This window comes from Nelusetta ayraudi, unplaced genomic scaffold (assembly GCF_046127955.1).
Source record: "Nelusetta ayraudi isolate G7.1 ecotype Tasmania unplaced genomic scaffold, CSIRO-AGI_Nayr_v1 ptg000114l, whole genome shotgun sequence".
NCBI classification, from domain to species: domain Eukaryota; kingdom Metazoa; phylum Chordata; class Actinopteri; order Tetraodontiformes; family Monacanthidae; genus Nelusetta; species Nelusetta ayraudi.
In genome coordinates, this window is record NW_027466164.1 from 752542 (window position 1) to 771884 (window position 19343).

A 19343-nucleotide genomic window follows, 5' to 3' on the forward strand; every position below is an offset into this window, starting at 1 on the left:
ACAAAATCATTCGGCAATAAAAGGCAACAAAATACCTTTTATTGCCGAGTCATTGTGCAAGAATCCCTGAAAAAACACGTTTCTATGACTCAGCGATCCAAAGTTATAACGTGAAAAAAAAAAAAAAAAAAACGGGTTAGCACGTGATGCAGTGCTGTCTGCGACGTCCCGCAACCTCAAAGTGCCGAGAGCTGTTGAGTGAAGTTCAGTTCGGGTCAGAACCAAGACGCCGCCAGATCAAAGTTCCGCCTGCGCGGAAAACGGAGCAGTAATAAATAATAAACGAAGCCGAGGATCGCACAAACATACGCGCAACAACACACAACATGGCCTTTATCAGCGTCACTGTAGTTACAGCACAATGAATAATTGATTGAAGGTGGTTAAAGATTTACCATTTAACCAGTTTGGTTGTGTGCAGAAACAAAGCTGTTTTATAATTTTTTTTTAGGTGAAATATTTCCCTTTCGCGTGACAGCTTGTCGTCAGTGGTTTTCTCACACTTTCCAGCAATGTCTCCATGTATTCTCCGGAAGGATTAAGCCATGTTCTAGTTAATGTTTCTGACTAGAAAACTCCTCCAATCCGTCTTTTTGTCCCACTTTTTCTCCTTCCTGGTCTTTGTTTGTGCTATTTCCAACAACGAGACAGTTTCCTCTTTTTTTTTTTCTTCTTCTTCTTCAGAACGCTGATGTGTGTAAAGTTTCATCTGCTGGTTCAGCGTCTTGACGTCTGCCATCCAAGTCCTCGTAATAACATCTTGCGCTTTCTGAACAATGTGTCGGTGTCTGTGTTTTCGCAGACGAGACGTGCGTTGCCAACGTCTGGGACTCGAAGAACCGCGGCGTGAACGGCACCCAGCGGGGCCAGATCGTGTGGCGGCTGGAGCCAGGACCCTACTTCATGGAGCGTGAGTTGTCCACTTCACAAGTCCGAGGACCTGAGGGGGAAAAAATGACCCCATTGGACCTCACCAATGTGTGTGTGTGTGTGTGTGTGTGTGTGTGTGTGTGTGTTTTTTCTTTCCACCAACCACAGCAGAGACCAAGATCTGCTTTAAATACTACCACGGAGTGAGCGGAGCGCTGAGAGCGACGACGCCTTGTATCACCGTCAAGAACCCCGGAGTGCCGGTGGGTTTGTTTTCCATCGCCGGTGCTTCACAGGAAGTCCTCCGCCGCATCCTAAAGTGGCTCCGTTTAGCCACAGCTTTTATAAAGAGCCATGAATGCTAGCACTGTGTAGGACGTTGGTCTCAAACTCTGGCCCGCAGCCCAAATTAGGCCCGCGGTGTAATTATATTTGGCCCATTAAATCCCAGAATGCTCTGCTGGTATTTTGACGCGTCAATCAAGACAGGACGTTCAATTGAGGGATATTATTATTGTGACTTAATTGGTTTATTGTTGTTGTTTTATTTCTAAATGTATTATTATCCCGTGGACAAGGTTTGCAGTTGAAATTTAAATCAGAAGGCTGCAAATAAAAAAGAGCCATATGCTTTTTATTTATATTTTATTTATTTTGATGAGGTTTTTTTTTATTTATTTGAAATTCGATTTTGTGTGTGTGCAATATTAAGTTTAAATGTATTGCATCATGTTAAGCTTTGCTTGTTGCGTATTCAGTGTTGAAGCCAAACTTGTTTGGGTCCATATGAAAAGCTTCACGATTCCATCTGGAGGAAGAGTTTTTCCAATTAGCATCAATGTGGCCCACCGTGTATTTGAGTTTGACGCCCCTGCGTGCAGGAGGCAACTACCTGATCACCTAACATAACGTAGCGTACTGCGGTGTTACGTCAGAGTGACGTTCGGCGGCGCAAACCATAATTAGCAATGCCGCAAAGTCCCCTGCAGCAAGCGTGTCGTCACAAAGATGCACAAAAAGTCCCGTGCGACTCAAGAGGTCTGAAAACACAGAGTCGGCGAAGGAAAGATGTGATCTGAGGAAAGGAGACGTTTGCTCCAGTTGAGTCGATAAAACTTTTAAGGCACTCCGCTCGAATCAGAACGTTCCCACGTCCCCTTTTCGACGTTTCATCCTTTACACTTATCATCCAGTTGACTTTTTTTTTTTTTTTTTTTTTTTAATTAAATAAATTAAAAGTCAAGTCATAGCATTCTGACTGGCTGCTTTTCCAATCAGGTGGGAAGTGAGGGCCAGCTAGAGGACCAATCAGGGACCGAGCACTGCCGCAAACTGGTCAGCTTCACTCTGTCAGGTGAGAGGACTCATGTCGTGGTGTGGTGAAATCTCTGACTGTATATATGAAGATGGAGACTGAGCTTCCGCTTTCAAAACGGAGGCTAACGTGGAAGTACCGAAACTCTGCATCCTGCTGTTTGGCCAGCAGGGGCCGCCAAAGTTGGTTGCAAAAAGGCTAAAAATCACCTGCTGTCAACACAGCCAGTCAAAGCTTTAAAATTCATTCTACAGTTTCATAGCCAAGTGTAGACACATCTACATCCAAACGTGGGCCGTGAGCTCAAGATGGCGCTGTCCTTGGCGTAAAGCAAGACGTAAACTAAAGTCGGATGTGACAGTGCATTGATTCTCACAACGTCAAACTTATAGTCTGTAAAGAAAACATGGTCAGAAAAATGATCACAAACACTTGGAAACAAAAATACAACAAAATACATTGGATCTCTTTTGTGTGGTCCATCTGTCTCAAATTAGCCCTCCCTCTGAGTAGGTGATAATGGCTACAACTGGTCATGATGATGTAGAATGGGAATCATCAAAACAGTAGCTTCAACCAAACAATAATTCCCCACCGTGAAGGTAAGAATGTAAAAGAAACAACAGGGAATAGCAATAATTCACCAAATAATATATTTAGACTTGGAAAAATGGTTTCAACAATTACAATTACAGGTCAAATGCAATGTAATGTGAAGCCGCAGATGCTGACGACTGCGTTGTGTCGTCTGCAGACATCCGGGCGATGGGCCTGAAGAAGGGCATGTTCTTCAACCCCGACCCGTACCTGAAGATGTCCATCCAGCCCGGCAAGAGGAGCGGCCTGCCTAAGTTCACCCACCACGGCCAGGAGAGGCGCTCGTCCATCATCGCCAACACCACCAACCCGGTGTGGCACAGCGAGGTCCGGACAAAGTCGCAGAAAAAAAACAACAAAATTGGATCAGATTGCCGGCTGTAGCACCGTAACCCTCGGACGGACTCTCTCTCCCGGTGCAGAAATACACCTTCGTGGCTCTGATGACGGACGTGCTGGAGATCGAGGTGAAGGATAAGTTCGCCAAGAGCCGGCCAATCATCAAGCGGTTCCTGGGTCAGCTGATCATCCCTGTGCAGAGACTCCTGGAGGGGCCGACGGCTGAGTGAGTCCGTTCAAACATTCACACACACACACACACACACACACACACACACACACATGGAACTGACTACAGTTGTGTTATCACAACCACAACAATGGCTGGAAATTTGCACCAAATAAAATTGCTTGGAAAAAAGGTGTTTTTCACAGGCTCTCCTACTGCCAAAAAACATTGTGGAATGCAGCCTTTTAACTTGGGCTTCATTCTCGGGGTTTTTTTCTCCCAAAACTCAGAAACAACGCTAACTATGCATGCGATGACGCAACGCTTCGAGCTGAGGCATTGCGAGGTTTTCATTGACATTGTTAATGGTGTAAACCAGGGGTCACCAGCCTTTTTGAACCTGACAGAGATACTCAATGAATACTGACTGAGTCATATGAAGGGCAACCAGTTTACTACGCGCTCCTGAAATAGCAAATTCTTCTGTTAGCCCTGAGTTATGATATTGGATTTTTAATGGCACTGACCTATGTGAAGTCAATAATCACATTAATGAATTCTCAATAGTTATCAACAATGACTTCACACGGTTGAATGAAACTGAATTTTTGACGCAGCTACTTTCACATTTCAAATGTGTTTGTTTTCCGCAAGCGTGTAGATTTGTTTGACTCAAGTCGTACAACAGAATCGCAGGAGACGGGGCAGCGCACAACCGATGGCGTCACCTCCTTCTCTGCTACTTATTGTCTGTATGCAGCGTACACTACAGATTTGCCTTTGGCATTTCTGCATGTGGAAGAGAAAAATGCTACCTGGACAAAAAGTTGAGGAATTTTCAATGCATTTTCTGAGAACTACAATGCTGGGTTTTGTTGTTTTTTTTTTTTGTTTTTTACATCTGTGGCTGTTTTTGCATGAAATTAATATAACAAAATTTGGAAATAAAAAAAATTACGGTAAATCACCTGCTTTCTTTCAAAGCAAAAACAACAATAGTGTGTTCACAATTGACCCAAACAACCTCTATACGCTGCAGTCGATCCCGATCAACAGGCGCCAATCAGCTCATTGTTTAGCCATCGATTGCGTATTGAACTCTGGCTGGTGCCAGTAACCCAGGCCCCCACCTCCCCAGGCCCCTCACCCCTCTCCCCTGCGAACTGTGACCTGTTTGACCTCGTTAATAGTCTGAGAGATGCTGTGTGTGTGTGTGTGTGTGTGTGTGTGCGTGTGTCTGTGTTTGTGTGTGTGTGTGCGTGTGCGTGTGTGCAGAGATCAGCCGCTCAGCTACAGCCTGTGTCGCCGGCTGCCCACGGACCACGTGAGCGGGCAGCTCCTGTTCAGGGTCGACATCACCTCCACTGGGCAAGAAGGTGCGTGTTCTCCATCTTCAAATGGACGGGTTCCGTTTTCCACCAGACGTAAAGAAGGAAAAAAATGACGCTGGAAAACAATACTGTGGATGATATTAGATGCAGAGGCACTGAGTCACATGATTTGGATGTTTTTCGCCCCTGGTACCTAATACGAATTCAAGGTCCAGTGTGTAGAATCTGGCCTGATGTACGATTTTTATATTGGTAAAAAACTTTATTTACTTTTATACGCTGCCCATAAATACATGAATAAAAATGAATGTTTGCAGTACAATGAAAGTCTTAAAGTCATTTGGTTTTACTACGGTTCTTATTTATATATGAGAACATACATATAGCGAGGGTCTTGCTCCCAGTTAGCTGCCACCTTGCACCACCATATTCCTAAGGAAGCCTGTTATGGACAATTCAGCTGCCTGACAACGTGTTCGTAATTAGGGTGAACGCTCACATCCTCAAATAAGAAAACAAACAAGGTCACCAGGTTTGTGTGTGCAACGTAGTTCACTGCCATGCTCGGGAGGGGGAGGGTTAGCGACTGAGCGCTGCAATCTAAAATGTGACCGCTTGATGTCGCTGTTTCTTCTCAAAATCTCCAAATATTACACACTGCACTTTTAAGACTGAAATATAGATTGAATGCATGACAATACAGTCATGCATTCAATGGAGTTAACAAAATAATCTTGTCTTAATAACGAGTCAGTCACTGAGCGTGGCTGAGCAGTCGCTGAGTCATATGACACTGTGGCCAATGGAATAAAGTGAATAAAGAAATAATCATATTAATAATCTCCTCCTCCCCTGGTCTCAACTATTTCTACCCGCCGCCAGAAGCTTCTCCGGACGCCATGGGCACCATCCTGGGCGCGGCGGTCAACGGCGACCCTGGGAGCCCCTCCGACGACGAGGACCTCCAGCAGCCACCGCCGGCGTCGTCACGGCTGGCATGCGGCGCCTCGCCCACGGGCTCCGATGACAGCTCCCCCGTCCTCAACGGCGCCTGCTGCTACTACGGCGACGACGACAGCGTGTGGCACGAGCCCGGCCGCGGCGACGACGAGCTGCCGCCACCACTGCCGGCGCCTGGAGGCCACACCCACCGGCAGGTGTCGCTCAACGACTACCTGGACGCCCTGGAGGCCCCCCGGGGTCCCGGGGGGGCCCTGCCCAAGCTGCGTTCCAGCTTCCCCACCGACACCCGGCTCAATGCCATGCTGCACATCGACTCCGACGAAGACGAGGAGGCGGCACCGCCGCAGCCGCAGGACACGCGCACGCCACCGCCAGCCGCCGCATCGCCGAAGAGGTTGACGACTGCGACCTCAGCTAAACAGAACACCCAAGGTCTGTAGAGGGAAAATGACCGCTCATGTTGTTTCTCATGTTTCCTATGTCTCTTTGAACAAACGTTTAGGTTTTCCTTTGTGAATTTGCACTTATATGCTTTTCATGAAAGGTGGCTATTGTGAAGAAGTTAAATATAAAACGTGTTTGGGTTATTTTACACTTTTATAGTTTGCTACATAATTTCACTGTGTGTTCATACGTAGTTTTGATGCCTTCAGTGAGAAACTGAATGTGTCCAACTTTTGACTGGTAGTGTATATATATATATATATATACGTATATATATATATATATATACGTAGATATATACACGCATACATATACAGTGCGTCTTCTTTACCTCCATACGCCTCCGCAACAGGTGCCAGTACGGAGCCTCCGCAGGCAGAGGGCGGAGCCCGCTCGGAGGCGGGTTCCTCTGCTGAGCTCGGCGCTGAAGGAGCAGCGGCTGGTGACCAGAGTCAGGGGGCGGAGTCAGGGAGCGGGGAGGTCGCTGGAGCCTCAACAGCAACAGAAGCAGCAGCAGCAGCAGCAGACGCTGGGCAGGTGGAGTCCACGGCGGGCTGCAGCTGTCTGGAGCAGAGCAGCATCCGGGCAGCCAATCGGGAAGCAGCCTGCCAGTCGTCACTCGGCCCTCTGTCGCCCATCCAGGTGGGGGCGCTGTGCTCCGGCAAGATGTCACCCCCCCACCCCCGAAAGCTTTTTGTTTCAGTCTCTCAAAATGTTTTTCTCCACCCCCCCCCCCCCCATCCAGGAGGTGGAGGCCAAAAACGAAGTGGCTCCTAAGGCGGAGGAGGAAGGGGCGGAGTCATCGAGCAGCGAGGCCAATGGGCCGGCGGCGGGCGGGGAGGGGTCAGACACAGTGGGAGGGACTTCTGACTCTGGTAGGTTTCCTTTTGTAATTCCACCTTCCTGTTTGTTTCTTTATGGTGGGCGATGTGGTGGTGCAGTGGTTCGCACTGCCGCCTCACAGCAAGAAGGTTTGCATGTTCTCCCTGTGTCTTCTGGGTTCTCTCCAGGTTCTCCAGCTTCCTCCCACACTCCAACAACATGCATGTGAGGTCAATTGGAAACTCTAAATTGACCGTAGGTGTGAGTGTGAATGGTTGCTGTGTTTCCATGACATTTTCTTTGCAAAATAAAAGCGATATTTCAGAAATTTCGACAACATACAATTGCGATTTGCAGGCGTTTCCATTTAATGGTATGAAGCGCATACGCCGTAAATCGGGACGAGATTTTACGAGGATTGCGTTTGCTCTTGTTTGTTTACATTTGTTTGCTGTCAAGAATGGTTGTTATATTTTTCTCTTTGATTTCTTGTAAAAACAATATTCCATCTTTTCCTCCATCCAAACATAACACAACATTTTCACTTGAAGTGAACTGGTCACGTGACCCCGGACGCCACGTCTTGTGACGTGTAAATGTAAATGTGGGGAAAAAAAGGGTTTCCATGACACTTTTGCAATTTATCTCTATATGGATACGTCTGAAAAAGCACCTCATGAGCGCGTCAAAACCTTTTAGCCATATTTGAGAGTTTTTTTTCATTTTTCGGTGTTTCTGTGTTGGCCACCGGTCCAGGGTGTCACCCTGCCTTCACCCTATGACCGCTGGGAGAGGCTCCAGCAGACCCCCAACACCCTGAGTGCAGGAGGAAGCGGCTATTGAAAGTGGATGGGTGGATGGATGGATGGATGGATGGATGGATGGATGGATGGATGGATGGATGGATGGATGGATGGATGTTTCTTTATGAGATTTGTTTGAATACATCATCTTGGCTAATTGCTAATTTCAGCAGCGATGGCCAGCGGAGGCTCTGCGGTGCCGCCGCAGCAGGAGGAGGAGGAGCTGGAGGTGTGGAGGAGACGGCAGTCCCTGCAGGCGTCCGGGGGCGTGGCCCCGAACCAGGAAGTGGCCAGGGAGCATTCGAGGGAGGCTGCGGGGACGGACAGAGAGACGGGTGGGGCACAAATATTGATTAGTTCTTGCTTTTCATTCATGGCTGGAAACACGTCAGAGCTCCTTCATCTTCCCCCTCTGCGTTTGCCAGCAGCAGGTGCCACGGCTCAGGTCAACAGCCACCAGTCACCAGTGCGCCCCCTGCAGTCGGCCCGGCACGACATCAGCCGCTACCAGAGAGTGGATGAGCCGCTGCCACCCAGTGAGTGTGTGTGTGTGTGTGTGTGTGTGTGTGTGTTTGAACTTTATAGTGAAAGTTCTAAAAAAAAAAAAAGAGAATGTTGATTTTGTTGAAGTGTTTATTGTGTGTTTATTTAATCATGGTTGGTGCCTATCGATCAGCGTTTCTAAACTGGTGGGTCGCAACCAAAAGTGGGTCGGGGAGCGGTTTTGATTGGGTTGGCGCTTTGTGGGCAGTTTCCCTCTTTAAATATAGTTATAGAGAAAGCATTTATTTTGCAGGACACACAATTCAATTCAATTAATTTTAATATTTTGTTTATTTACTAGACATCATCAAAAGTCTGCTTGCGTTTGCATATATTTTAAAATTTGGGTCAAATGTGGGTCCTCTCCAGTTGAGTGGCACCGCTTTGGATGCAGGTTTGTCTCCAGGCGCCCCCTGGAGTTTGATCTTAGAATTACTTCAGTTTGTGCAACCCTCTCACATGACTTCACTGACTGTTGTTTTTTTTTTTACAATGACAAGAAACTGCGCAAGTCCGTGCTTTGCTTCTTTTACCCAACATGAGATGAGAGCCCTCTGTGATGTCACGACGGGCGTCGCGAGCTCTCCAAAATCTCTCGCCGGAATCATGACTTGTCCTTGTGTCCCGCAGACTGGGAGGCCCGCATTGACAGCCACGGCCGGATCTTCTACGTGGACCACGTGAACCGGACCACCACCTGGCAGCGGCCTACGGCGCCGCCCGCCCCGCAGACCCTGCAGAGGTCCAACTCCATCCAGCAGATGGAGCAGCTGAACCGCAGGTCAGGAGGGGGTCACGCGGGAGAGTTCCGCCAGTGCCAGAGTACCCCGACAAACACGTGCCGATGCCTTCCGCAGGTACCAGAGCATTCGCCGGACCATAACCAATGACAGCAGGCCCGAGGAGCAGCCATCCAATGAGATCCCTCCGGACGAGACTGATCTGCACCCCTCCATCCCAGGTAGTCACCGTCACGCCAGCATCCTGGTGATCTTAGCCGAGCGTTTCATTTGACCGAGCGTGTTTCTCTGTGTGTGTGTGTGTGTGTGTGTGTGTAGAGCTGCGGAGGGACCCGGCGGTGGCCCAGCCCAGCTCCAGGTCCCGCCTCACGCTGCTGCTCCAGTCGCCCAGCGCCAAGTTCCTCACCAGCCCCGACTTCTTCACTGTGCTGCATTCCAACCCTGTACAGTCCCCATCATTATTCTCACTTCCGTATTGCAATGGAGACGTCTTCATTCACTAAATGAGGACGTTTTCAACTAAAATCACCTCATGTGTCTGTATGGCATAACTGCCTGAAGTGAAAGAACGAAACAAAGCTTTAAAGGTGCAGTGTGTCATATTTGCTGAGTTTGAGAAGAAACAGTTACATTTTAGATTGCAGCGCTCTTTCGCTCGCCCTCCCTCTCCCAAGCTCGCCAGTGAACTACAGTGGTGGCATTTGCACACAAACCTGGATGCCTCATCCACCTTCTTCTTCGTTGGTGTATTTGAGGATGCAAGCGTTCACCCAAAATACAAGCTGGGTTTTCCAGTAATATAATGAAGTATATACATAATGTATATAGAAGAACCTTTTATTAATGTCTTTATAGGAAATATATTAAGCTTTTACCAATACCAAAATCATACATCATGGCAAATTTTACACTCTGGAGCTGCAAAAGTTTTACTAATTTTTATTTACTTTCTTTCATGGACTCAAGTCAGTTAATGGTTCCAACTCTACACATCATCGCGATAACGTGTCTGTGCCGTCTCCCCCCTCCTAGAGTGCCTACCGCATGTTCACCACCAACACCTGTCTGAAGCACATGATCAGCAAGGTGCGCCGGGACGCGCACCACTTTGAGCGCTACCAGCACAACAGGGACCTGGTGGCCTTCCTCAACATGTTCGCCAACAAGCAGCTGGAGCTGCCACGCGGCTGGGAGATGAAGCACGACCACACTGGCAAGGTAGGTGCAGCCTGGGGAACGACACAAGAGTCCAGCTTTGGCTTGGAAGAGTTTAAAGTTGAAGGTTTTGGGCTGCCGTCAGAATGCAGCAGAATTAATCAGAATATTTGTTCAGTAGTGGAAGCGCTAGTTAGCCTCAAGTCTAAATCGTTTTTCAGAACAATTAGTTTCAAATTGTTGATGTATTTATATTGATCACGCTTGACTGCAATGTCTAATCAATTAATGTTCAATTCAACACACAATTCTCTTTTTTTTTCGACTGTCATTCTGGAATGTCAGACACATGCAGTGCTTAGCAAATTCATCAGACCTCCAGGAATTTTCGATGAATTTTCAACTTTTACTGTACAAGAGCAAAACAAATTGCTATTCCTTGATTGAAATGTCAAATTCTCCGTTGTTTTTATCTCAGTCCCGAACCGGGAAAAATTGGTTTTAGTGGCTTAAATGTATTAGTTTAACTTCTCAAAGAAGCCCAATGAGTCTGAGCCGTTTCACTCCTGTACCTGTTTCATTGTTATAATCCAAAGCATTCCTCGTGTGCACTGTCTCTGCCCGCAGCCTTTCTTTGTGGACCACAACTGCCGAGCCACCACCTTCATCGACCCGCGGCTGCCGCTGCAGAGCAGCCGGCCGCCGAGCGTCCTCGCCCACCGCCAGCACCTGACCCGCCAGCGCAGCCACAGCGCCGGCGAGGTCAGCCCCCGACGGCTGGTGAGACGCTCACTCCGCTCACTCCGCTCACTCCCTGCGCCTCCCACTGAGTTCCACTCATTCTCCTCCTCCTCCGTCCTTTTATCCCACAGGCCAGCGAAGACCCTCGCCACTCCGGCCCTCCAGTCCTGCCTCGGCCCTCCAGCACCTTCACCTCCGCCAGCAGGGGGCAGTCTCAAGACGCCGTGCCAGTCGGTTCGTATTTTTTAATGGTTGTTTGTCTCTGTGTGGCCATGTCATGAAGTTGCCACTTGTCCTGGGTGTCACCCAGCCTTCACTCTATGACAGCTGGGAGAGGCTCCAGAAGACACCGGGCATTGAAAATGGATGGATGGATGGATGGATGATGGATGGATGGATGGATGGATGGATGATGGATGGATGGATGGATGGATGGATGATGGGTAGAAGGATGATGGAGGGATGGATGATGGATGGATGGGTGGATGGGTGGATGGATGATGGATGATGGATGGATGGGTGGATGGATGGATGATGGGTGGATGATGGATGATGGATGGATGGGTGGATGGATGATGGATGGATGGATGGATGATGGATGGATGATGGATGATGGATGGATGGATGATGGGTGGATGGATGATGGGTGGATGGATGATGGATGGATGGATGGATGATGGATGGATGGATGATGGGTGGATGGATGATGGATGGATGGATGGATGATGGATGGATGGATGATGGGTGGATGATGGATGATGGATGGATGGGTGGATGGATGGATGGATGATGGATGGATGAGTGGATGGATGATGGATGGATGGATGGATGATGGATGGGTGGGTGGATGGATGGATGGATGGATGGATGATGGGTGGATGGATGGATGGATGGATGATGGATGGTTGGATGATGGATGGATGGATGGATGGATGATGGGTGGATGGATGGATGATGGGTGGATGGATGGATGATGGATGGTTGGATGATGGATGGATGATGGGTGGATGGATGGATGATGGATGGATGGATGATGGATGGTTGGATGATGGATGGATGGATGATGGGTGGATGGATGGATGATGGATGATGGGTGGATGGATGGATGATGGATGGATGGATGGATGGATGATGGATGATGGATGGATGGATGGATGATGGGTGGATGGATGGATGATGGATGGATGGATGATGGATGGTTGGATGATGGATGGATGGATGATGGGTGGATGGATGATGGGTGGATGGATGATGGATGGATGGATGATGGATGGATGGATGGATGATGGGTGGATGGATGGATGGATGATGGATGGATGGGTGGATGGATGATGGATGGATGGATGGATGATGGATGGGTGGATGGATGATGGATGGATGGATGGATGGATGGATGGATGATGGATGATGGATGGATGGATGATGGATGGATGGATGGATGATGGATGGATGGATGGATGGATGGATGATGGATGGGTGGATGATGGGTGGATGGATGATGGATGGATGGATGGATGATGGATGGATGGGTGGATGGATGATGGATGGATGGATGGATGATGGATGGATGATGGATGATGGATGGATGGATGATGGGTGGATGGATGATGGGTGGATGGATGATGGATGGATGGATGGATGATGGATGGATGGATGATGGGTGGATGGATGATGGATGGATGGATGGATGATGGATGGATGGGTGGATGGATGATGGATGGATGGATGGATGATGGATGATGGGTGGATGGATGGATGATGGATGGATGGATGGATGGATGATGGGTGGATGGATGGATGGATGGATGGATGGTTTGAAAACTCAAACGTGTTGCGCGTCATTGAAAAAGAACCAAATCAAAGTTGCAACAAAGTCAGTGTCTTTGAAGCCCCACAGTATTCAGCTCTTTATTGCAATGACTCTGAAAACATGCAGCTAAATGCAGCTATTTTATGACTGACTCACGATTAATATAATTTCTTTAAGTTCGGCGGGCCAGATTAGAAAACTTCACGGGCCGCATATGGCCCCCGGGCCACAGTTTTCCTGTTCTAATGCGTCAATAGTTCCATCATTCCTCCCGTCCGCTCTCTCTCTCCAGCGTACAACGACAAGATCGTGGCGTTCCTGCGGCAGCCCAACATCTTTGAGATTCTGCAGGAGAGGCAGCCCGACCTGAACCGGAACCACTCGCTCAGGTACGGCACCAGAAACTCAAACTGTGACAAGGAACTGTGTGCGAGTCTCACCGCCGCTGTCGCCGCCGCCGCCGCAGGGAGAAGGTGCAGCTGATCAGGACGGACGGAGGCTCGGGATTGGCCAGGCTGTCAGGCGACGCCGACCTCGTCATGCTGCTCAGGTGAGGTCGGCCGCCCACCTCCAGGGGTCGGAATGGGAATTTCGGAATTTAATTTCTTCCCCCCCCCCGCCCCCCGACTCGCCGTGTTTTCCCCTGCAGCCTGTTTGAAGACGAAGTCATGTCCTACGTGCCTCCTCACGCCTTACTGCACCCCAGCTACTGCCAGTCGCCTCGGGGCTCCCCGGTCTCCTCCCCTCAGAACTCACCTGGTAAAACAAGCTGTCGCCCGAGTTTTCTTATCATTTCATTCTTTTTGATTGGATGAAACGATTATTTAAGTAGGTGAAAAAAAATCCTTTATCTCCTTTGTTCCAGGAAGCAGCACGAAAAGTGCAATTGTTTCATAAAGTGGAAAATGTATAGTTACAGAACTGTGTTGTGTGTATTTAGGAGCTGAAACAATCCATCAATTAATCTACTCAAATCGCTAATATAATAAATATAATTATTCAATTAGAATTTCACGATCTTAGATACCCGTTTACTGTTACACTTTTTGTGCTGCTTCTGGAATAGAAAATAAAGTAAAGGGTTTTTATCATCTCGTCAAATAAACGTTTGATCAAATATGCAATAAATATGCAATATATATTCAAAAACAACAAAGTCTCTGCACTTCTGCTTTTTGATTTTTGTGCAAAAGTCGAAGGTCTTGCTGGGCTTCATTGCCTCCACATATTACGAGCTGTAGTCAGTGAACTATTGGCTGTCAGGTACATTTTCAACAGATCAAGGATCAAAGTTCCTCTATGATCATCCTTGGCAAATCATTGTCATAATTACTCTATGGGTCACGGTAAACAATACAATTACTTTTCATGTTACCAAAAAGTTGACGTCAATATTTTCGCAGGAATTTAAAGGAAGCAATTCTACCCAAAAGTAATATTTTTTTTATGTGAAGCACTAACTTAGCAGATGATGGTTGTTGCAGAAGCACCAAACATTGTCCTGTCTGTCCGCCTGCAGGGACTCAGAGGGCCAACGCCAGAGCGCCGGCGCCCTACAAGAGAGACTTTGAGGCCAAACTACGGAACTTTTACAGGAAGCTGGAAACCAAAGGCTACGGCCAGGGGCCGGGAAAACTCAAGTGAGTGGAGTGGAGTGCGGTCGCCGTTTGTCTGGGTCGTCTGCGTCGCTTTTCTTCCCCGAGCTCCTGCTTTTGTTTTCACTGACCTGTCACGCGCGCCTCAGGCTGATCATCCGCCGCGACCACCTGCTGGAGGACGCCTTCAACCAGATCATGTGCTACTCCCGCAAAGACCTGCAGCGCAGCAAGCTCTACGTCAGCTTCGTCGGAGAGGAGGGGTGAGCGCAGCCGCTGTGCATGTCAAAGCTGCCGGCGTGTGAGCTGCAGCTGCAGTTGTTTTTGTTGAAGGATGTTTGGAAAAAAACATCTGTGCTGGCTTCTCAAAGCAAAGCAACAGCAGAGCCAATGTTTAGAGCTTTAAAGCAGCAAAAATTAATTCAATTTAAATCATTTTTTTTAATTTTAATTTTACTCAAATTTGAGTAGCTCATTCGGCTGCTTAAACAATCTAATTTAACCTCAGCCGGCTTATAATAAACTTGTTTTCTTTAGAAAACTAAATTTCAAATTCCAAATTCTGTGTCTAATTTGTATTTTGCACTTCTTATTTGTAATTTTGAAAGGACGCTTGTGCGAGTTCATGGTGTGTTACCACTGACGCTCTTATCAACAGCAGTGTACACAGTGTGTCCACCGGGTGGCAGTACAATCACATTGTAGTGTTGTCCACCACCACTATCCTAATAATAACGTGTAGGAGCAGTAATAGGTTCAAGAATGTCAATTATAGTTAAGCTTGTTTGAAACACCAATACGCAGTTGCAACCTGTTTTCAATTAGAACGCTCATCGAGATTTCAGGTTGTTGGCTTTGATGTCTGATCAGGTTTCTGCTTGACGTTGGATTTCACGGTTTTATATTTTTCAATACAACACCTGACCTGTGTGATTTTCCAGTGTCGTATTTCCACTGTGAACGCTCCCTCTTGCGTTGCAGGCTGGACTACAGCGGCCCCTCCAGGGAGTTCTTCTTCCTGGTCTCCAGGGAGCTCTTCAACCCTTATTACGGTCTCTTCGAGTACTCCGCCAACGACACGTACACGGTCCAGATCAGCCCCATGTCTGCCTTTGTGGACAATCACCACGAGTGGTGAGCGACCGCGGCCAAAGAGGCGCCTTCCTTCCCTCCACGTCGCCAGGCTTCCCTTTGCTCACCTGTTGTGCCTCACGATGTGTGTTCCAGGTTCCGGTTCAGCGGTCGTATTCTGGGTTTGGCTCTGATCCACCAGTACCTGCTGGACGCCTTCTTCACTCGACCCTTTTACAAAGGACTCCTGCGCATGTGAGTCCAATTTTTCACTTGTAGGTGTAATAGGGGAATAGTGACGTGGTCGAGGCCGCCTTGACCAAGAGGGTGAGACTCAAAGTGTTAGAAATGTCACGACTACACTCAATTTAGTTTAGTTTACTAATTCATTTGCATGAATTGGACAACAAAAGACCAAAGATCATAAAGGCCAAAATCAGTTTTGAGTGACTGTATATACTGTATAGTGATATATATCTAGATAGATAGGTATATCTATCTAGATATATATCTATAGCTATATATATACATATATATATATATATATATACACACACACACACATATATATATATAAATACACATTCATATATATATATTTATATATACATATATATATACACACACACACGTATGATATATGTATGTATATATATATATGTATATATATGTATATATATGTATATGTATATATATATATATGTATATGTATATGGTTTTCCTACCCTTAGGTCCGTTCTAAGGGTAGGAAAACCACATCACTTTTATTATACTGCAAGTATTTTTACTTTTATGTAACGTATGTATGTGCTGTATGTTAAGCCAATGTTGAAATCATAAATCAATGCAAATTTCACACGCTGGACCTTTAAACACACCACTTGACTCTTGCTACAGTACCTGTGATCTGAGCGACCTGGAGTATCTGGACGAGGAGTTCCACCAGTCGCTGCAGTGGATGAAGGACAACGACATTGAAGACATGCTGGACCTCACGTTCACCGTCAACGAAGAGGTCTTCGGACAGGTCCGTCGGCTTTCTCTCGCCGTAACGCAAATCTTCCCGCTGCGTAGATCACGGCCTCCATTTACAAATGTGGGTTGGTTTTTTTTTCCGTAGATCACAGAGCGAGAGCTGAAGCCGGGTGGAGCCAACATCCCGGTGTCGGAGAAGAACAAGAAGGAGTACATCGAGCGCATGGTGAAGTGGCGGATCGAGCGGGGGGTGGTGCAGCAGACGGAGAGCCTGGTCCGAGGCTTCTACGAGGTCAGAGGTCGCTCACCCTCGCATGTTGTTTTCGGCGGCGACTGTGGCGCTGACTCTGCACGCTTCCCCCAGGTGGTGGACGCGCGGCTGGTGTCGGTGTTCGACGCCAGGGAGCTGGAGCTGGTGATCGCCGGCACGGCCGAGATCGACCTGTCGGACTGGAGGAACAACACCGAGTACCGAGGAGGTGAGGACGTCGCCGCTCCACTGAAGTCACCACTTCATTTGAGACAACTCACCGGAAAACTCTGCCTCTTTCATGCCAGAGTGCAAGGTTGACTGCTGAAGTGAAAAATTAGAAGCAGCTGTGGATTATTTTTCACGCGGCAAAATTGATAACAGTGTTTTGTTTTTTTTTGTTTTTTTTTTCAATGTCTTTTTTGATTTATGGTTTCAGAGCTAATGCTCTTCCAGTGCTCTTCCATGTAGGACAAACATCTGGTCTCAAGTAGTGCTTTTAGTTCAAGGTCCAGGTTTTGTAAAATCTGGCTTTATGGTTTCTATATTGGTAAAAGCCCATAAATACATTAACGAAAGTGCAAACTCACAGTACAATGAAAGTAATTTGGTCCTCCGACCCTTACAACGGTTCTCACATATACATATATATTTAGGTGATTGTACTGAATAATCGCAGTCATTCGTTTCACTCTATTATTGAGTACCATGCCATATAGTGGTCAGTCACCCATGGGCGTCTTGCAGCAGAAGTCCAATGAGTCGTTTGTTCCATTCAATCCCATTTTAAGTGGCACATGTTGCCACTGCGCAAACAGAAAAGAATAATGGATTAAAATAAACTGTTAAAGTGGGTAAGGTGCTCTCAAGGTGACTGCTTTGTCTTGGTGTGTGCAGGTTACCATGACAACCACATTGTGATCCGGTGGTTCTGGGCAGCAGTGGAGAGGTTCAACAATGAGCAGAGGCTGCGCCTCCTGCAGGTGAGTGCCTGTTAAACGCTGGAATTGGCCGCCACCGCTCATCCACTGAACATTAAACCCCAACCCCACCCCCCCACCCCCACCACCATCTCCTGTGTTCCCAGTTTGTGACGGGGACGTCTAGCATTCCCTACGAGGGCTTCGCGTCTCTCCGTGGCAGCAACGGGCCGCGTCGCTTCTGTGTGGAGAAGTGGGGGAAGGTCACCTCGCTGCCCAGGTAGGACGGAGAGAGAGCTTCCTGCAGAACACGCCTGTGTCCACCGTAGTTTCATTTTTGCGAGGCGGTACTTAAAACTTGCACGAGAAAAACAATGCTAACCCAATTATAATACGCTAATGAGTTTAGATCAGGGGTGGGCAAACGTGTGCCAGAGGGGGGTAGCGGAGCAGCAGCAGATGGATGGAGTGTTTTGGTGACCAACCGCATAGGAGGAAATAATATATCATGGGATGTGTAGAAAACATGTTGCCTTAATGTCAGTGAAAAAAAATGAACCAAAGCAAAGTTGACAAAAATGAAAAAATGAAAAATTGATGAAATGCAGCTGTTATATGACTTGGTTACTATTGATATCATTTCCTCAAGTTTGAAGGGCCGGATTAAAACGTTTTAACAGGCTGGCCCCCGGGCCGTAGTTTGCACACGCTAACCCCTCCTCACCCACCAATCAGTCACCCACCAGTCAATCATGAAAATTAATAAATAAATAAATAAATAAATAAATAAATAACTTAAAGACATATCAGGAAGTCACTAAAAATGGGTAAGTACAATCTATCTTTTTCGTAGTTTGTTCAGAAAGAACAAACAAGACAAAAAAGATCTTAAAAAAAGATGAAATGCAGCTACTTGTGAACATTAACTAACAATTTCATTTAAACCTTACTTTGACACAGAGACACAGAGTCAATCCAAGTATTCGCCACAGTTGGTCTTTTTTAAGTCAATTGTTAGCTGCTTCTCAACTTCTTCAAACTGCATCAATCTTGAATGGGTCCAATGTGGTCGTCACTGCAGAGCCCACACCTGCTTCAACCGCCTGGACCTGCCGCCCTACCCGTCCTTCTCCATGCTGTTCGAGAAGATGCTGACTGCCGTGGAGGAGACCAGCACCTTTGGGCTGGAGTAAGCCCCGCCTCCTCCTCCTCCTCTTCGTCCTCCTCCTCTTCGTCCTCCACCTCCTCCTTCCGCCAAGCGAGATCATCAATCAAAGATTGGCGCTGCGAGGGGAAGGAAGATCAAATACTGACCACCTGTTGGGAAACGAGTTATACGAGGTTCCGGTTTTGAACGTGAACCTGTCGACGAGCCGCACCTCCGTGTTTTCCAGTAAGCGACTCCTCCAGCGACGTTTATTCAGAGAAATAAAAAAACAAAACAACCACTGCCTTCTCAGCTCAGTGAGCGAACTTGCAGGAGCATGCAACTCCCCTCCCTCATTGTCCAGCAGCGCCCCCTTGTGGCCTGCCAGACTGACCCATTCTTTCAGGCCGATGGGTGGACCTAACCAGGAGACTTTCAGTGGAGTTTGTGGGATTTTTTTTTTTTCCACCACCAAATGGGCGTTTTTGGGGTATTGTACCTACAGTATTTATTTTCATCTACAAGACAGAGTGATTTTCTAACAATGTGGCGTTGACTTGTGATCTGAATGTAAACTAACTTTATAATGTCTACGGCGTGTGGAGTGGTTTTTGTATCGGATCGGAACAAAAAAACAAAAACAAATGGCCTCTGTTTACACCAGTAAATCGTTTCAATTAGTGAATTTAGTTCAGTAGGGTTTTTTTTTTTTTTGTTTTTTTTTTATTGACTCTGATTGTATC

General features: G+C 47.3%; 1 protein-coding gene across 3 annotated transcripts in view; it reads left to right on the forward strand.

The window, feature by feature from the left end:
* Positions 1-19124, forward strand: part of hecw2b (HECT, C2 and WW domain containing E3 ubiquitin protein ligase 2b) — a 35052-nt gene extending 15928 nt beyond the window's left edge. The window contains exons 3-32 of one of the 3 annotated variants that reach the window (XM_076049411.1): positions 803-910; positions 1039-1133; positions 2149-2224; positions 2940-3109; positions 3205-3347; positions 4566-4666; positions 5504-6016; positions 6381-6670; positions 6774-6903; positions 7824-7988; positions 8079-8189; positions 8827-8977; positions 9054-9157; positions 9255-9379; positions 9969-10154; positions 10719-10871; positions 10964-11066; positions 12935-13031; positions 13109-13192; positions 13292-13401; positions 14162-14282; positions 14387-14500; positions 15219-15371; positions 15465-15563; positions 16206-16335; positions 16429-16575; positions 16648-16762; positions 17431-17516; positions 17621-17733; positions 18535-19124. In XM_076049411.1, coding sequence (XP_075905526.1) covers positions 803-910; positions 1039-1133; positions 2149-2224; positions 2940-3109; positions 3205-3347; positions 4566-4666; positions 5504-6016; positions 6381-6670; positions 6774-6903; positions 7824-7988; positions 8079-8189; positions 8827-8977; positions 9054-9157; positions 9255-9379; positions 9969-10154; positions 10719-10871; positions 10964-11066; positions 12935-13031; positions 13109-13192; positions 13292-13401; positions 14162-14282; positions 14387-14500; positions 15219-15371; positions 15465-15563; positions 16206-16335; positions 16429-16575; positions 16648-16762; positions 17431-17516; positions 17621-17733; positions 18535-18646 — 4205 coding nt within the window. In that variant the 3' untranslated portion in view covers positions 18647-19124. The remainder of the gene's footprint in view (positions 1-802; positions 911-1038; positions 1134-2148; positions 2225-2939; positions 3110-3204; positions 3348-4565; positions 4667-5503; positions 6017-6380; positions 6671-6773; positions 6904-7823; positions 7989-8078; positions 8190-8826; positions 8978-9053; positions 9158-9254; positions 9380-9968; positions 10155-10718; positions 10872-10963; positions 11067-12934; positions 13032-13108; positions 13193-13291; positions 13402-14161; positions 14283-14386; positions 14501-15218; positions 15372-15464; positions 15564-16205; positions 16336-16428; positions 16576-16647; positions 16763-17430; positions 17517-17620; positions 17734-18534) is intronic. The other 2 variants (XM_076049412.1, XM_076049414.1) reach the window with 2 other exon arrangements.
* The last annotated feature ends 219 nt before the right edge of the window (positions 19125-19343 follow it).